We start from the raw sequence: 19144 nt of genomic DNA, 5'->3' as shown, positions 1-19144 counted from the left end.
GTATTTTCAAATTGTGCAGCATATGGAGCCTTTTCAATTACTTGGTCCAAAAGTTTAATCTGGGAATGTATGTTGCTCCTAAAGCATTGTGGCAAGGCCTGGAAACAGCAGAACCTCTGGCTTCTCTTGTTCTTGTCTGCTTCAGATTTATCCAGCTTCTGCAGCATGTGAAAGAAACTGGTCAATATTTGGACGTATGTTCATAAAATCAAGAAGCAGGCTTGGGTTTAAAAAAAGTTACTTGTTTCTATCTATGGAAATCTTCTATTTAAAGAAGTAGATGGAGATCATGCTGATAGTTTAGAATCTTGTAGATATTGTCAGACAGATTTTGAGTTGAGAATAAATCTTGAGTTATACTGTTATTCATACAAATATTGTAGGAATAAGTAAATTAAGTTATATTACTTGTTTACCAAATACCTGGTTTTGCATATAGTTGCATTTAAACTATCTATGATGATAATATCCTCTGAAAGAATGTTTTCTTACATTTCATATATGCATATATGCAGTAGTACTTTCTCTATATAAGCCATGTTATACATAGTATGTTTCTCTTACTGTAACATTTAGTTTTAATAAGTAAGTTATTACTGAAGATATTTCAATTTTCTGCAGAAATTTCATTTTTTGGGGGTGGGAGAGAGGGTGAAAGAAGAAGAGAGGGAAAAACTAGAGAGAAATAAACACCTAGCTCCCACATCTACATTTTCAGAAATGTAATGTCCGTAGACAAAAACTATTTTTACTGCTTAAGTCTAGAAGCAAAGTTTTTGCTATCCTTATTTTCTTGTACAGGGTTTGATTGCTCTTCTTAACTTTTACATTTTAATCTATACATTTATTTTTATTTTCTTCTATTTTCAGCTTGAATCTTATATGTGTATGTACTTTTTCTAATTTTCTGATGCTTTCTTCTCTTTTATTCTGACTATTTTCTCTGCCTTTTAATTTGGAGAAAAAACATATAAGAAAAAAGGTGAGATACCAAAGTATTTAGAACCAGCTTGTAGGAATTTGAATGAACTGTTACAATTATAGCTGTGTCATATTTTTTAGAAAAACAGAATCTTTTCAATCTCTCCCTTTACTTACTCTCTTTTGGGCTTGCCTTATATGCAGAATGAACAACTTCGCCAGGATGTAGTTGATTATCAGAGACAAATAGATTCACAAAAAGAGACGCTTCTGATGAGACGAGGAGATGATTCTGATTACCGATCTCAGTTGTCAAAAAAGAACTATGAACTTGTCCAGTATTTGGATGAAATTCAGGTAAAGTTTCTGAGTTCCAGATAAACTTATAGCAACCATTGAATATGTGTTTTAGAAAAAATGAAGTAATGTAATGTTCTTAAATGGTTCTAGAATGGCACTTTTCCCCCCAATAAATAAGTTAGTGTCCAGTAGTAGTGTATATTTTTCTACATGGCCCTGTCAACGTGACTTTAATTTTCATGACAACTGAGAAGTTAATTATGCTGGTTCAGCCATAGCCTTCTTTGAACCGAACTGTTGATAAACAATGTCAAGTACAAAGGCACTTATTTTTTTAAATAGCATTTCTTTATCTTTGCAGAACTTAACTGAAACCAACGAGAAACTAGAAGCACAAAACCAAGAGATGAGGAAGAATTTGGAAGAATCGGTGCAGGAAATGGAAAAGATGACTGATGAATATAATAAAATGAAACTTATTGTGCAGCAATCTGATATTGTGATGGATCAGTTAAGAAAAGAAAAAGAACAGTATAAATTTCAGGTGAGGAATCAGTTGACAGAAAGTCCTTCAGAGTGACATTCTTAACATTAAACAATATGTTGTTAGGATTCAAAAAGTAAACTTTATTTCTAGCAGAAAATGTCCACCTTATTTTATCCAGTTTGAAATAGTAGAATGCTGTTGAAAACAATTATTTTTACATAGAGAACTATCTTTCAGTGTAGCACAATGTTTTAAGAGGGATCTGAATATGAATCACAGAAATAATTTCAAATAAAATACTAGCATGCTGTACCTTTAACTGAATCATAACTTCTGTTACATACTATAGCTTAATAACAGTGGTGTAACTAGGGTAGGGCAACTGCCCCAAATGCTGATGGGGATGAGGAAGATGGAAAAACTGACTTTTGCTGCAGCTGTGTAATTTTTGATTGCAGTGGCACTGGCAGCTGGAAGTTGCCACTGCCACTGAATGCAGCAGCAACCCCAGGCAGCTGGCCATGTTCTTACACTGCTGCTTGGTATAGTAGGTGCATTTGGGGTCAATATGTGTTTTAAAAAAACAGTATTGATGCATGCTTCTTGTGGTACTAATCAAAACGCTAATATATACAGGTGCAAGAGCTGTTAGACCAACTGAAAGCAAAGAATGAAGAAGATGATCCACTCATGGCAGCTGTAAATGAAAAAGTAGAAGAATGGAAGGTACTTTATCATATGTTTCTGATTGTGTAGCTGTGTGTGTTATCTTTTGGAATTATTTGAGATGCCTCTTATTTTATTCATGTGCTTTGCAGAGAATCCTGGCATCAAAAGATGATGAGATCATCGAGTATCAGCAAATGTTGTTAAACCTGAGGGAGAAAATGAAAATGGCCCAGCTTGATGTAGACAAAAACAATGTTATGGTGCTCCAGCAGGTATTGTTTTATGCACAAGTACTTGTGTATGAATTATTCATTAAGCACACTACTAGTTTGATATAATCAGCATTCTCTACTTTACAAACACCGGAAGTCCACGCGTGATGACCGAAGCGAGCTGACTTACTCAGGGAGACAGGTTAGCCTAATGTACTTCTCTCCATGTCCAGCAGCTGAACTTTATGTAATTGGTGTTCTGACTTGTAGTTATTTGCCCATTTCGTCATCTAGCCATGTAACCAGAACAAGTTAATGCAGTTAAATTATAAAATAATATTTTATTGGTTTTTCATAGATCTGTATTATCAAATATACACCCAATGTTTGTATTTTATACTATTTTTTGCTGCCTTTCATTTATACATATCTGAACTCTCTGTTATAAGTGCTAGTTCTTTAACTTTTTAATGCAATGTTTATACTAGCTGTTTTTCATCCTTTCATTTGCCTTTCTGCTTGAAGCAGTCATTTCTTTTATGTTGGTAGTTCATCATTAAACCATAAAGCCCATTTCCTACCCCCCCCCCAAATAATTGTCTTTTTTCAAGGGTATACAAGAACGAGACAGTCATATCAGGTTGCTTACTGAGCAAGTAGAACAATACACAAAAGACATGGAAAAAAATGCGTTGATCATAGAAGACCTGAAAAATGAACTCCAAAAAGATAAAGGTTACTTCATTTTTTTTTTTAATATACATCTTAAAATAATAGAAAAGATGCATAGAAGTCCTTTTAAAGTATTCAAAACCATTTTTCTTCTTACTGATTGCCCATTTCCATTTGTCAAATGTAGCCAACTTTTAAAATACCTATTAACATGTCAAATGTCTGTTCAGAATTTGGCTTATTTAAGTTCTATAGACTATTTTATGTCACTTGAGTTGTATATAATTATTCATAAATACTACATATACCACTTATAAAAGCAGATCTTCCAAATTTTATTTTAAAAAGTGTAAGTACATTTGGATTTGAAACCACATTAATAGAATATAAAAATTATTAGATACTCCTTCTGAAAACAGTAACTTACAAATGTGCACTGTGGTTCTTCATAGACTGAAGGCACAGAAAGATGCAACAATTCTTTTGGTATCTGATAGAAGCTGTTAGAATAGTTATTACATCTGCATGGTTCTGTAGTATTACAAGCATAGTAAAACTGCTCTAACTTGACTTCTGCTTCATTTAGTGTTAAAATTAGTATGCTTTAGCTAAACTGTGCTGTTGCAGGACAAAGCAGGTATAATGGATTGTAAGAGCTGATGTGCATTCCTGAGCAGCAGCAGCTCCCCTTCCTTTTTTAAAGCAGTTAAGGATGTGGCCAAACATACTTTTTAGGATGTGTCTACCTTAGAAAGTTATACTAGTATAAAGAATGGAATTGAAGGTCAACCTTTCTGGTTTTGTCGCTGTTTTAATGAGTGCTGCTTGCTAGTTTAGTTTGTCACTGGTATTAGTTTTAGCCAGGGGCAGGCACTCTATTGGAGTGATCGGAATTGCTGCTTGCAACTTAGCTGGTGTTCCTGATGCTACTTCCCCTGTCACTGAATTGCTGCCAATGTCCTAGCTTAATGGGCTGAATTAAATGGCTTGGGAGCTGAATCTGCCCTGCTGGTTGTAGCTTACAGAGCTCTTTAAGCTGAAACAAAATGATCTATTTTACATGGGGAAGTGAGAAGTAGAATAACTCTATTTGCTGTGAAAACTCCAGTTGGCCTTAAAGGAGAATTCACGGTGCATAAAATGAAGCAAATATATAAGTATTTGTAGCATTACATGTTTAGTAAAGAATATCCTTATCCAGGAAAAAAAACTTATAACTGGTGCCATTGAACTTAAGCTGAATACAGTAGTCCATCATGTATACCATCTTCTTATTAAATTTGCTTGTTAAAGTAATAAGAATTAAAAAAATAAAGCCTTAATCTGAATGTCTGTGTAATTATTTATATCAGAAGAGGATAAATAATTTGTGGAAATCAAAACAGATACAAAGTAATTTGAGGCATTTTTTACCTTGTATCAGGAACCACTTTTTAAAAATAAAATATTTTTATATAAAATAAATTATTGCTTTTTCCCAGGTTTCTCTTCTCTAGTTCAGCAAAATCACATTGCAGCAATACAGGAAAAATTGCAGCTGTTGGAACAGAAAACTAAAGAAGCTGAACGATCAGCAGAACTAGCAGAAGCAGATGCTATGGAGAAGGATAGAGAACTTATTGAGGCTCTGAAACGGATGAAAGACTATGAAATGGTACACAATATTTGAGAAGATTGTATTTTATCATTAGTTTTTATTATTATCGGTAGTTTTTATCATTCTTTACAGATCATTTTATGACATTCTAACGATTGTGTCACAGTTTATAAACAAAACAAAGCAAAACAGACTTTTAACGAAGAGCTGCTTATTCTGTCTCTTCTTATTCATACTCTTGTTACCTTTGCTTTAAATGGTGGATAAACCAGCTGAATCTTAAGTTAGCTGTCCTTGGCAAATTGTTAAATTTGTGTTTGACCAAACTGTCATTCAGAAATGATGGAAATTGGATAGTCAAGGTGAGGATCTGTTGCAGGGTCACCATGTAAGCTGATGAGAACCTCATTTTACAATCTGGGGAGAGGAAGGGGGGACGACTTCTTAAAAGCTTCAACTGTACCTAGAAGGATATCTGATATCACAGGGAAGTAAGCATATGAATAAGCAGATGGTGTTTTTACTCCCTTTTCTTGATTACAGTTATGCTTTACATTTTTACTTTCAACTTTCAAACGCTATATAAAACTAGCCTCAATACTATGAAGGCAGTCCACCTGTGTAGAGATCACAACTGTTCATGAAAATCTGGAATTGAACTGAATCAATAATTTTGTAAGGGTTTCTTTGCTTACAGACACATTTTGGCTTGTGACTTTAAATAACACTTAAAAGATGAAGGAAACATAGTTTCTAAAGTAAAAGACTCCCATTTTAAATAACAAGTATTATTTTCACTGATTAGAAGAATTATGTACTTATTTACGGGTCAAGCCTGGCAACAGGATCAACTACTCCACCATAATCCTAACTCAATAGCCTCCAAACTGAAATCTTTTGCTTACTCATTATCAGGGATCCTGGTTTTCTCTGATTAAGAAAAAAATCCCCAATTTTTGGAACACCACTAATTAATATATATGTGTGTGTGTGTGTATATATGTGTATATGTGTATGCATATGTTTCATTTTAATCATGAAAAAATGTGGATTTGGGTAACATTTTTAAATCCAGTAATTGGGGATTTTTTTTTATCAGAGACAACCAGAATCCCTGCTCCATATCTACTTTTTATCTATCCTAAGTCCTTTCCTTCTCTTTTTTTGTTTTGGTTTTCCACCTAGGGTAATTGTTTTGGGCAGTAAGCATTTCTTACTAAAAATTAATTAGTTTCAGCTAATGTTAAATATTATTCTGATATTAGAACATTACTGTTTAGTTTTTAATGCTCAGGGATACTGATAAAATATGAAATAGGACATTATAATTTTCTTATGTTTTCTTTTTATATAAGAAATATGTCCACATATATCCACTTTGGAACTGTTACAGGGAATATATGGTTTGGAAGATGCTGTGGTTGAAATAAAAGATTTAAAAAAGCAGATTAAAATAAGAGATCATGAAATAGAAGCCTTAATCAAAGAAGTGAACAAACTGGAACTTAAAATTAATGATTTTCTTGATGAAAATGAAGACCTCAGAGAACGCCTAGGTATTGAATTTTTTGTCATTGGTTATATTTGTTGCTATCCTCAAGAAAGCCCGGGGTCTTGTCCATTAAATTTTACCATATGTGTCACAGAGTTAGGCTATTATCTGGCCTTAATTATATGGAAGTAATTTTATCCATACTGTCAAAATGTAAAGTAATTATATTTAGTTCATTTATTAAGAACAACCGATAAGCTATAGAAGTGTGGTGGGGGAGAGGGAAACCCTTCAGAAATAAACTATTCTTTGCTGTGCTATGTTTTGGGTTTTTTTGTTTGTTTTGGTTTTTTTGCATAGGAAATAAATAAGCTGAATAAATTTTTCTTGATTCCAAGATGCACAGTCTGCCTAATGCAATCAAATGGTACAATATGAAGCAACTATATGTATTTATTTTATACATAATACTGCACTGAAAAATATAGACAGATAAATATAATGTGAATTAAGGTAATTTCTACTTGTTGGAAATTTTTTTCCGAAATAGTTCTCAGAAATTTCCATAGGTAGAAATCTTTCTAGGACGGGGCGTATGCAGGTGTTTAGCCCACAACTGCCTGCTGTTCTCTGCTCTCTATGCCTTCCCCAGACCAAGGTGATTCCAGTCTGAGGAAGGTGTAGGAGCAGTGACTGCTCCACTCTTCCTAGTCCCTGGGGGAGTGGAATGATGGAGAACAAATCCCAGCACTTTCCCCAAGCCTCTCTCTCCAAGAGCAGAGCAGATGGAGCAGTGGGGTAAAGCCCCCAGTCCATCCTTTAAGCTGGGATGTGCCAGGCAGTTGACACCTGGAAGATCTTTCTCCCACAAGGGTCATGGTTCTCCTAGGAGAAATTGAGCAAATGCTTGTACACTGATATTTTTTACAGGGAGAACAGTGATTCTCCCTGTAGAAACATGGTGCCTGTACGTGGCCTAAGTTTAAGTCTCCAAGTGTGCTTTGTCTGTAGAGTTAGTAATGTACTGTTTTTAGTTCTCATTAATCAACCAACTATAGCTAAAGTTAAAACAGTCTGTATTGTGTTTCAGGTCTTGATCCAAAGACAATGATCAATTTAAATGAATTTAGAAAAAGCAAAGCACTGAAACAACAGCAGTACAGAGCAGAAAACCAGATTCTTTTGAAAGAGGCAAGTAAAAGCGTATTTTTAAATATGGTTTTATAAAATGCAGTTGGAGAGACATGCTTATTAATGTTTAAATATATGCAGATTGAAACACTAGAAGAAGAAAGAGTTGCACTGAAGAAACAGATTCGTAAACTGGCTCAGGAGAAAGGAAAAAGAGCTGCATTATTAGGTAGGATGGTATTTTGATTGATTTTTGCACTGTGCCTTTTCAGACCAGCAACCAAGTGATTTTGTGTGTTCCTGCTGGGCATTACTTGACAGTGTGCTCATATTTGCAAATATATTTAAAAATTATGAAACTGACTCACTATTTTGGCCTAGATTTTCACTTGTTTTTGAAAGATGGAATGGCATACTTTCTGTTAATTCTCCAGCCTGCTACATGCTCTGACTTGTGATGACTCCACTGAAGATTGTTCCATCAGCTGATAATATAAGGGGTGTTCCTGCCATATACTCACTGTCCAGTAAATCTTTATAATGTGGGTGTTAGAAAGAGCTGCATATAAGAATCTGCCAATTCTGTTCCAACAAAGGAATTCCTTGCCCCGTCCCCGCCAAAAAAAATTATGAGCTGCTTTTTAGAGCAGTATTACAATCACTTTGTAGTAGAGAAGAGAGACCAGAAATCTGATCTACTGCTTGGAACATTTCACTATGTTCTTGTGGTAGATAAATACGTTTATTTTCATTTATTTGTAAATTTGTTTGTAATTAGGATTGGATGCAGGTGACCTCCAGCTGACTGATAGCTTTACCGAGGAGATGAAGACAAATAAAAGGAAATCAGATTTCATGAGCACAGATGATGCTGATGAATTTAAAGCCAAGGTAGGGTCATGTCTATGCATAAATGAGTATTCTATAGATAATTATGAATTCAAGTAAAAAACAGTTCCTTTCTGAACATTTGGGTGTTACGTTTTTAATGATCTGCCAGTATTGTAAAGTTGTAAAAAAAGACCCTAAATGAAACAATTTTTGTGTAAGTGAAACTATAACAAACATTGTTTTTTCATAAATGCAGGTTAGCAGTTCATATAATATGGAGACAGAAACGGTGCTTTCAGTTAGAAGAGCATCACGTAGCGGGTTAAAACCAGACAGAGACAGATGTGAGACTACCAAGGCTTTGGGAAACCTCTCGAAAAGAATTTCTGGAATACTTCATAATTTAAATTTGTCAGAAAAAAGTAGAAATATTTATTTTGTCCCATTAGACTCTAGAAATGTTTGGCATAGTTCTGAAGCTTTTTCTATAAAAGAACTTTACAAATCAACAGAACTGCAATCTACAGGGACACGAACAGCACCAGACTATACAGTCAATAGGCAGATATCACAAAACTTAAAATCAGACTGTACAGATTTGTCTCCTGTTTCGCAAATTACACAAAAAGCTTTCAAAAGTCAAGAGACAGAAGGGTGCTATAGCCAAAATTCTGGAACCCAAGCATCTTTTCAAGAGCACACAGACAAAACATATCTTGAAGATTTCCAGGGAAGGCTGTCTCCTAGCCAAAAGTCTGCAATTTTCAGTCAGTCTGTTCTTAGAAAGTCAGCAACCCCATGTAAATCACAATTAAGGACATTGAAAGTTGAGCAGGGCCACCCTGAAATAAAGTGTTCTGCCTTTCAAGATGCCAGCAGCGAACAGATGTGCTCTCCAGATTTGTTGCAGGTAGAAAATTTGAGGACTTCACTTGAAAGTGGACAGTTGGAATACACATGTCAGATAGATCCAGTCGAAAATCTCATAGGGCAATTGAGGAGAGAATTAGTTTTTCTTAGATCACAGGTGAGACACTGCCACAGTATGTGTAAATTTATCTCTTGTAAGTTTTAGGTGAATATATCCTGTCATTTGTTTTGAGTATATCATTTTAATACTTAGAACTTCATCAATTTACTTTAAATAAATATAGGGCAGTTTCACTTGAATTGGTATGTATGCAGTATAAGTAATGAGAGGTTTTTAATATAAAGCCACTGGCCGTACAGCTGATTTGGTACTGTTAAGTAGACGGTAAACATCTCCCACTTCATACTTCTTTCCATTTTTATCTATAAAGTATTTTTATTTCTTTGGCCTACTCAAGCTTTTACAAAAGCAGATAAAATTCTTTTTTATCTTCTCTCTCATCTTTCCCTCCTCCTTACTCCACATTCCTGCAGTCTTACCTTTTAGACACTGTTATGCCTATAATGTTCTCTCTAATCTTAAATTTTAATTCCAGTTAAATAACAAGCCACAACACTGAAAGGATTCCTTTTTGATTTAATTTTATACAAAATTGGGTGATTCACAGCCATTTATCTGGATGAGGCAAGACAGGGAAGCCTATTCTCTACTAAGAGATCCAGAAGATGAGAATGGTACCCCCTGCTAGAGGATGCAACAGCTTTAGCACATGGGACTCATGTCACCAAGGACATTAGTCAATGGAGAGGATCAGTGCATAAATTTGGTGAATGGCTCCTTTTTCCCTTGGCTACCCTCCAGCTTGCAGATTGTTCCTTAGCTGGCTTGCAACTACTTTTATTCATCTTTATCCATATTACAGAAAATTTTCATGGGGAAAATAAAAGCTCATCTTAGAATCGAGGATCAGAATGCTTCAGCTGTGAGGACCAGCTGTGCAGTGAGCCTGGCTGGATCATGGACAGTATCAGCAGTGTGCAAATACATGCCTCCAGCATCTGCCCTTGCCAGGCTCCCCTCCTATAGTCTCCCTTGCTGGCAGGGAGTCAAGCAGGAAAGGAGATATATGCACACTATTATTGCAGTGTCCAGACAGCCAGGCTTCCCTGCACAGTGGCTCCCCACAGCTCCCAACTGGAGCAGGTTGACTTTCAGCACTGGAGAGCACAGCAGAGCTCCAGAGCCCTTCTTGCCCTGTGCTGCAGGGAGCAACTGTGCAGGGCGCCCAGCTCTGCAGTATGCAGATTGTACCTTTCAGTCTGCTCCTAGCCAAAAGGGGTGGTGGAGGAGGGAGTACCAGGGAAGGAGGAACCAGCCCCTGCTGAGCCAGGATCCTGGTACAGCTATGCCCTGCTGTGTGGGACAGAAATAGTTCTGGGGCTCCCCTGTGCCTTGATCAGAGGGGAAAGCAACAGAAGTGGGGAACAAGTGGTGGGTTGGGGGTGGTCACTGGGGTGGGGGCAGGCAAGGGGTGGGAGCCGGGCCACCCCTGCTTTTCCTCCACCTGTCCCCTGCTCCTGTTTTTCCCTCCATCCATTTTGCCTCACATGCTCACTCACTTCTGCTTTCCTCATTGCCTGCTCCCTGCTTGCCCGTCTGCTGCTGTCTTCCTGCCAGGGCAGTGGTAGGGTACACATTTGAGATGACTTGGCAATAACTAGATTCTAGACATGAAAAATTATAACATTTATAATTATCCTTTTACAGAATCTAATTATTGGAGGGGTCTTCTTAAATGCAAAGTTATCTTGGATTCAGGTAAATCCAGTAATATAACAAAGCTGCAAAACATGTAATACAATTTAGTTTTTCCTATGCATATCTATATATCTTTCCTTATTTGTATCATAGAAAAAGATCTCAGAAATATAATACTGAAAGCAAATGGAAATCAATCCTTTAATTATATTTCATTGTTCCTTTAGAATGAGCAGATATCCAGGAATTTGTTGGCCAAGAACATACTCAATAGAAATACAGAATTAGAGCTTGAAAAATGCAGAAGCCAGGCAGTGCAGGTAGTTCAAGATTTTGCAAAGACATTTATGACGAGATGATAAATGTGCACACCAGTATTGTTTATGCCTTTAATACTTTTCTTTTTCTGGCTTTCTTCTTGTGGAGATTTGGACTTTTTACATGAAAATACATAATTGTTCCTGGAAGTGTAGAATATATACAATTTAACAATACTTCTTTGAGCATATTTTCTTATTTAATTACCCATTCCTCAATATTATAAGTCTCTTTGATATTTCTCTATTAAAAGTCTGAATTTTTGTCTTAAAAATCCATTTTTAAATTTTTGTTTCTTTTTCTTTGTCCCCTGGTAGTATGAATACCTTGCAAAAGAATTAAATGAGAGAGAGAGAGACTTGGAACGCAACAGGACTGTAATAGCTAAATTTCAGTCTAAATGTAAGTTGTAATTCTTTTGTTGTATTAGGCATATCTTTATTTATAGCTATTTTCTTCTCATGTTTAAAATGATAAATGACTTAGTGTCTTTTTTAATGCATGGAATGAGCATGTATATGGTAGGTACATCTGATTTATTTGGTAATAGTACCTCAACTCTGAAATTTAGGTTGAGGATTAATCCGGATGAAAACATGACAGCTCTAAAATGATGAGAAAAAGCTTTATTTACCAAATTCTCTTCTATCAATGGTCACCAACCAGTGAATCTCGATCCACCGGTAGATCTCGGAGCCTCTTGGAGTTGATCTGAGGCTGGGGTTTGGGGCTGAGTGCCCACATGCGTGCCTAAGCATGCGCCCTAGTCCAGGAGGTCAGTCCATGGGGGAGGGAAGAGACAGGGGCTAGATTGAGGCCCCGGCAGTGAGGGACAGTGCCATAGAGGCAGGAGCAAGGGTAAATTGAGTGGGGCCCTGGCTGGGTGAGACTTATGTGCTGGGGAGGTGCACCCCCAAATAATTTTTTCTCCCTCCGCCTCAATCTGCCCTGTGCCCCCCACCTTTCTCTCCCTACAGACTTAGCTGCTGGGGGGGGTGGGGAAGGGAGGAGGTGGTGGTAGTACACAGTAGCTCTTGGGTTGCTTTTAAATGGTGAACTACTTAAAAAGGTTGGAGACCACTGTCTTATATCTTTAGGATTTCACTCAGCACTTCAACTTCTCTCTTTAAACATAATGAGAATGCTTTTATATATACTTTTAATAATTTAAACATTAGGGATATAGATCAGCTACAGCAGGGGTTGTTAACTGGGGTATGCGTATCCCTGAGGATACTTAGAAATGACTCAAGGGGTATGTAGGGGGTGGGCAAGGAAGGAGCACTGCCACCCCATGCCACTGCCTCACAGAAGCAGGGGTGGGGCGAGAACAGGGCCATACAGATGCTGCGCAGCTGCTGCTCTGCTGCTCACCACGCCCCTGCTTAGCGTCCGGCCCCTTACCACCTCCTTTCTGCTGCGGGTACACTTAAAAAGGAGGCCACCGGGGGTGCATTTATTAAAAAAGGTTGAAAACCCCTAAGTTACAGTATATAGGAAGCATGTCATATTCACTTTAGTATATGAAATGAAAATGACCAAATAGTTCTTTTGTTTTGCCTCATCCAGTAGAGTACTTAAACATACCCCTTGTTTTAAGCTTGTAAAACCATGCCATTGAAGATAATGATCAAACTCACTTGATTAAAGTTAAGCACACACATAACTTCCTTGCTGGCTGAGGACATGAATCAGAGAATTGGATACATTTGCTTTTAAAGTACTGAAAACTAAAGTCTTAAGAAACAATGGCTGGAATATAGGAAACTCAGAACTTTCAAGAGAAGATTTTTTCTTTCATTGAAGTGAAAGCTTACAATTTCTCATGAAAAGGGAATTCTGAAACGTTGTGTAGATGAAGTAAAGAAGTTTCATTTTGATTTTTAAAATGAGGTAGATGAGGTCCCTGAAATCTGGCAGCCTGCTTAAGAAGGTTTTTGCTCTGCAGCTGCTAGGCTCCCTACCATCAAGGCTTCCATACTGGTAGCAAGAAGTCTAGGAAGCCTGAGAAGCTTTGACTTGAACTGGGGCTTCTAGAGGTGGCAAGGTCTGAATACCAGATAAGAGAACAGGAAGCCCACTTAGATTCAACACAGTCAACATATTTCCATGTACAATTTTGATGATGTTGAACTGGTATTTTCTGATGCAGAATGTTTCAATAAAACTTCCAACCAGCTCTATTATTAATTCCCTACATCAATATTTATGCGCTTAAGATGAATATTCTTATTGTCTTTCAAACTGTCAGAGTCTAATGGAATACAAGCTTTCTAAAATATTTGGAAATATTATAGCAACTTAAAAAATATCCATAACTTTATTTCAGTAAAAGAATTATCAGAAGAAAATAAACAGCTTGAGCAAGGAATGAAAGAAATACTAGAAGCTGTCAAAGAAATGCAGAAGGATCCTATTGTGAAAGGAGGAGAAACAGCACTAATCATCCCTAGTCTGGAAAGATTAGTAAACGTAAATTGTCTTTTGTTGGAACAGTTTGACTTCATAGAAGTTGTATACATACTACTGACTATATTTCAAGTATAGCATTACTTTAATATTGAATATTGGTTCTTAGGCCCAAAATGCCTCCCAGTGTCCCAGTGCCTTCAGCACATCCAGCTGGATATTTGCTGGGGCAATTAAAAGGGGCAAGTTATTCCTCTGCCTACTTCTAAGCCTCTCTACAGCTTCATTTTGATCTTCATTTATGTGGACTAATACCAAAAAACAGAATAGGTTTCTTGTTTCTTCCATCTCATTATGTTACCATATAAAGAGTGGTGCAGTTATTTATCCGAGTCTTTAAATGTAAAAACTTAGCAAGAAGGGGAAAACATGGATAATCAGTAGATAACACCTAGTTTCTATATGGCTTTCCACCCTAAATATTCGCGAAGAACATAGCTTACTAGTATGCTGCTGTATTGATATTTTCACGATTTATTTTATTTTCTAATGTTCACAATGAAGCTTTTGCAGCTTTGGTTTTTTAATTAATAAAAACTCAGATTAAAAGCATAGCACAACTGAAACAAAGTTAACAAAAGGAAAACAAAATAAACTGTTGCCTCAGACAAAAAGCCTGGATAAAAAATGTATATTTGTACACTTTTCTGTATCTTCTGTGATGTTCTCTTCAGACACACCTGGCCTAATATTAACATGCTTATTAATAGTTGGAATTGTTTCCCTTATTGAGCCATCTTTCTAAAAAACCTGTTCCCTTTTTTAATATTAAAAAAGGCCCAGATATGAGGGGGCAGTCTTCCTAAAATTTATCTAAAATATCTCCCAACTATACAGGTGGTCTAGTAAAAGATTTTGCCAAGCAAGCATTGGTTCTAACAAAATTAATATAATTAAATCAAGTTCTTTAGTAAATACCATTATCAACAAAATTGTTCTTAGCTCTTAAAAAAAATCTAAAAGGTTTTTTTTTGGTTAATTCCATGTTACATACGCTGGAAAATTCAATTTTTTTAGGAAATATGTAGAAAGTGTTTTGGGTTCTTCTGTTTGTTTTCTTTTTCTGTTTTCTAAGTGAATTGATATCTATTAGGCAATTGAATCAAAAAATTCAGAGGGACTCTTTGATGCCAGATTGCATTTGAAGGCTCAAGCCGACCAACTTACAGGGCGAAATGAAGAGTTAAGGCAGGAACTGAAAATATCTCAGAAGGAGGCAACAAATTTTTCTAACCAATTAGCAAAAGCAAATGTAAAGGTAAGTATTTTTTGTTATTTTACATTTAAAAAGTGGTTCCAAACCACTTAAAAAGTGGGCAGCACCAAACAAAATGCACTTAATATCAGATATAGGTGTCTTAAAAATGATGCTCCTATCTAATTTTTAACTTTATTGATATTTTATTTGCAGACTAGCCAATTGCCTGTCAAGAATGATCGGAGGGTGGAGCGGGCGGGCTGGTCCCCCCCACTGCCACAGCGGGCTGGCTTTTCCCTTGGCTTGGGCTCATTCCCCCCACCCCCCTACATCGGGCCTGGGCCTGGGCCTGGGCCCATTTCTTCCCTGGCCCCACTGTCACCACTGATTCCATGGCATGTTACCGGTAAGGAGCAGGGCAGGGGGAGCGAGGCCAGCACTGCTGCCCTCACCTCCCCCACCTTGTGTCCACTTTGTTGCCACCACCTTCAGGGAGCAGGGCGGCCTCACCTTCCACCCCAGCTCCGTCTCCTTTGTGCCCACTATCATAGCGGTAGCCTGCCTTCTGTTAGAATGTTTCTTCATGCTCTGATTGGCTGTTTGTCAGTCAAAAATAAAGTGCTACAGACAGACAGACTTAGGCTTCTATAAAATTAGAATTTTGATTACATCTGCAGACTCGTCCTCAGTTAATTACATTCCTACCATTTCTTCATCTCTAGAAAAATATGCATGTCCAGTGTCCTATCATAGGGTATTATGAAACAGCTAACTTCTGGGGGACAATTATGCTAAAAGGGAATTACAAAGATAAAAAAAAAGACCAAAAAATTGTTCACTCTTTTTTTTTTTAAACCATGTCTCATTGGGCACTGAGGCTTAACATGATCTCCAGTTGTGTGAACCTACTCAGGTGCTTAGCATCTACCCTTTTGGCTCAAAGTCTTAATATTTAACTTTAATGTAACCTTTTTAAAAATGAAGGATTACTTTAAAAGATTTTGGAAAGAAATGGAAATAGTTAAATTAGGGGGCACTTATAATTTATGACAATCTAAGATGGGAAACTAGGTTTTATGTCAATGTTAATTGCTGAATGATGGATTTTTTTCCTGCTCTTATTTTTGTTTGTTTTCTTTAGATTGAACAACTTGAAAATGAGGTTCATTCCTTACGGCAGTCAGAAGGGGCCAATATAGTATTCAGAACAGTAAATCTTCCTGATGGGATGGTTCCTTCAAGTGCTAATATAATTAATTCTCAGAATGAATATTTAATACATCTTTTACAGGTAATAGATTTATATCTGGTTATTACAGATGTTTGTAACACACATCTGAATACTTCCAAATCCATTCCTATACTGATTATGGGGGAACTGCAGAATCCTCTGAAATTATTCTCTATGTTATTCTAATACTTGGCCTCTGGTGGCTAAGATCAAGTGTAGCTCTCTAGTCCTGTTCTTCAATTCCTTGCCTGACATTTCTGGTTCTAGAAACTGACGGTGGAAAATTCTCATATTTCTAAATCAATTAAGTCAATGTGACAAGAGGCACCAAGTCCTCTTTCCTCTGTTCTGGCTGCTAAATCAGATACTTCTTAAAACTACATTGAATTTCATACGCAGGATGGTTATCAACATAGTGTTTGAAAATCAGTAACATTGCACTATGACTGAAAAGAATTTCTGTATCGGTGATTCTTAACTAAAATTACATTCAAAGCAGCCCCCAGAAAATGCCAACTCTTCACTTTCACTCATTTTTTGATCATGGAAAAGTAGCAGAGCAGTTCTTCTATTGCAGCGAACTCAGAAGAACCACAGCAGATCAGAATAGTTTTTACGTTGTGGATTTCTATCTCTTGTTTATTTTGTGTCAATTGTGGGTAGGTATTTGTATATTTAGCAGCGGTGGTGATGATGATAATTATAACAGTTATTGAGAATCATTGTTTTATGTGCATGGACCTACCTCTTGGACAGTTTGTAGAACTAGTACTTTTTGCATATGGGTTTGCTTTAAAGTTGACTTGCTTTGAAAGTTATTTTTAAAGAATTTAATAAATTCTTTCAGTAGCAAAGTATATGGAAAATTAAGAAGATATAATCAAAAATTGTCATAATAAAAGGTGAAGGAGCACAGTCACCCAAATTTGGCCATTGGGAGGTCTTTCCTGTCAGTTTCTTAAAAAAAAAAAAAAAAAAAAAATCAACTTATGTTTAATATGGTTTACTTTCTTTTACCAACAGGGCATTATCATAGTTTTATTTGGTTATAACTGTAAAAATTAGATTGTCAGAAGTTTGCCAGAATATGTGTAACTGGGGCATATGAACATCTGTAGTTTGGCCCCAAAAAGGAAGGAGGATCGACTGCTCAGGAGTGCTTAGTAATTGTTATGCTGTAATCATTAGCTTCTCATGAGCCCATGGATAAAGCAGGGTTGACATTGGAGTAGCTTTGCTATTTTAAACAAACTTTTGTTTTGCAGATCTGCACAGCTTTTTTCATTTAGTCCTTTCTACTAGTTCTGTGATGCCTCAGGGCCCTGCTACACATTCAAAATAAAGCTGGATAGAAACCAGCTATTGAGTTATACATTTTCATGCACTAATTTTATAGGTGATTGGCTCTTTTTATATCTGGATAGCAGTTTTTATCATGTGATAATGACTTTGTGTGTGTAACCGGTCTACATTTATTGCACGATTAACCAGCTGATTGTGTATTAGTCCTGTGTGAATGGGAAAGCATTCAATTCAGATTCGGCCGATTCAGAGGACAGCGATTCAATTCTTCTATTCTGATCACTGTCCTGAATTGAATCAGCTTTGGAAGATTTGGCGCTGATTTGGACAGATTTGGTGACTTAGATCGTCTGGGGAGAGGCAGGCACAGCCGGACGGCTCCTTCAGCTGTGCCTGCCTCTCCCTGGGCGGGGGGGAGCTGTGGGAGAAGCCCCCATGTTTGCCCTGGCTGGCCTTATCCCCCATTTGGCCCCAGCCTAGTCCCAGCTGTGCCCTGCTGTCGCTTGCCCCCTTCCACCTGGAGCGAGCCAAGGCCGCATCTCGCTCCTCCCCACCTGCCCTGGGCAAGTGGCAGCAGGGCTGAGCCCCCGCTCTCAGCACTGCCGCACCCACATCCCACACCTCCTGCCTCCTCTCCGAGTAATGTGCCCTCCCCACCTTGGCTGAGTGGCTTGTCCCAGCCCCAATCCCTCCCTCCCTCCCCCATGCTCCTTCTCTCCCTCCAACTCAAAGAGGCTTACCAGCTGGAGGCAGCTGTCAGCAGCCTGTTTAGTCTATGGTCAAATCTCTGAATCAGATGAATCTTTTTCCAAAGCTTTTCTGAATTGATTCAGATGCTTTCAACTGATTTGGAGCTTTTATTTGGTCTCCTGATTCAATTCAGATTTGGAGATTTGGTCCTCGAATAGGGCTGAATCTCCTCCAAATCTAGTCAGCTGCTGAAGCTTCGCACAGCTCTATTGCATAATAATTACTTTGTATTTGGGGCTGGCCTTACTTTGCATGTGTGGCAGGTCTAAATTTATTGTGTGATTAACCAGTTAATTGTATAATATATGTAACGTGTAGCAGAGGCTTAAGACCTTGATTCTGCAGTTTCATCCACAGATGCAAATGATATGCTTGTAGAACTTTTCTTGAATACCAATCCATGCATATTTCTGCATACTCATTTATTGTAAGAGTTAACTCTTCAGTTGTTTGGGAGGAATAATATGAGGTTTGTGGGGTAGGGAGAAGATTAGGGAATGAATGGGAGAAGTGAACTTAAATTAACACTGCCTGTAACAAGTAAGGTTAATTACTGCCTGTAATCAACCTTGTCACCTTGCTTTTGTTTATTAGAAAGGTCTTTTTTGTGTGTGTGATTAGTATAACTGCTTTTCAGAATAAGAGAATGACTTGACATTTTACAAATGTGTTGTTTGTCAGCTGTGTGAGACCATGTGCCAGGTAATTCTCAGTATTTCAGTAGTGACCCATAAAATAATACATTTATTACTTACATGTATTTAAATTTTACTTGAGTGTTTTGTTCTGTTGTTCTAGCAAAAGGACAGGCATGATTTCAGTAGCATATTGAGCTTCGTTCCACATAGGTTACTATTAGAAAATACTGCTGAATGACCATAGCCTTGTTGAATACTTTGATTTGAAGCCTATGTTGTTAATAATTTCATTTTTAT

General features: G+C 37.2%; 1 protein-coding gene across 1 annotated transcript in view; it reads left to right on the top strand.

Annotated features, from left to right (window-relative positions):
- CEP290 (centrosomal protein 290) overlaps positions 1-19144 on the top strand; it is a 102723-nt gene that overhangs the window by 11158 nt on the left and 72421 nt on the right. The window contains 15 exon segments of the mRNA XM_090042646.1: positions 1126-1278; positions 1583-1765; positions 2345-2434; positions 2527-2649; positions 3201-3324; positions 4743-4915; positions 6252-6414; positions 7441-7541; positions 7623-7710; positions 8260-8372; positions 11169-11261; positions 11577-11661; positions 13589-13731; positions 14822-14986; positions 16068-16217. Of these exon segments, the coding sequence (XP_089898772.1) occupies positions 1126-1278; positions 1583-1765; positions 2345-2434; positions 2527-2649; positions 3201-3324; positions 4743-4915; positions 6252-6414; positions 7441-7541; positions 7623-7710; positions 8260-8372; positions 11169-11261; positions 11577-11661; positions 13589-13731; positions 14822-14986; positions 16068-16217 (1947 nt within the window).

This window comes from Crocodylus siamensis, chromosome 4 (assembly GCF_052110815.1).
Source record: "Crocodylus siamensis isolate JL-2025a chromosome 4, ASM5211081v1, whole genome shotgun sequence".
In the NCBI taxonomy this organism is placed as follows: Eukaryota; Metazoa; Chordata; order Crocodylia; family Crocodylidae; genus Crocodylus; species Crocodylus siamensis.
The sequence above is the reverse complement of the archived record's forward strand: the minus strand, read 5'-3'. Positions and strand labels throughout refer to the sequence as shown.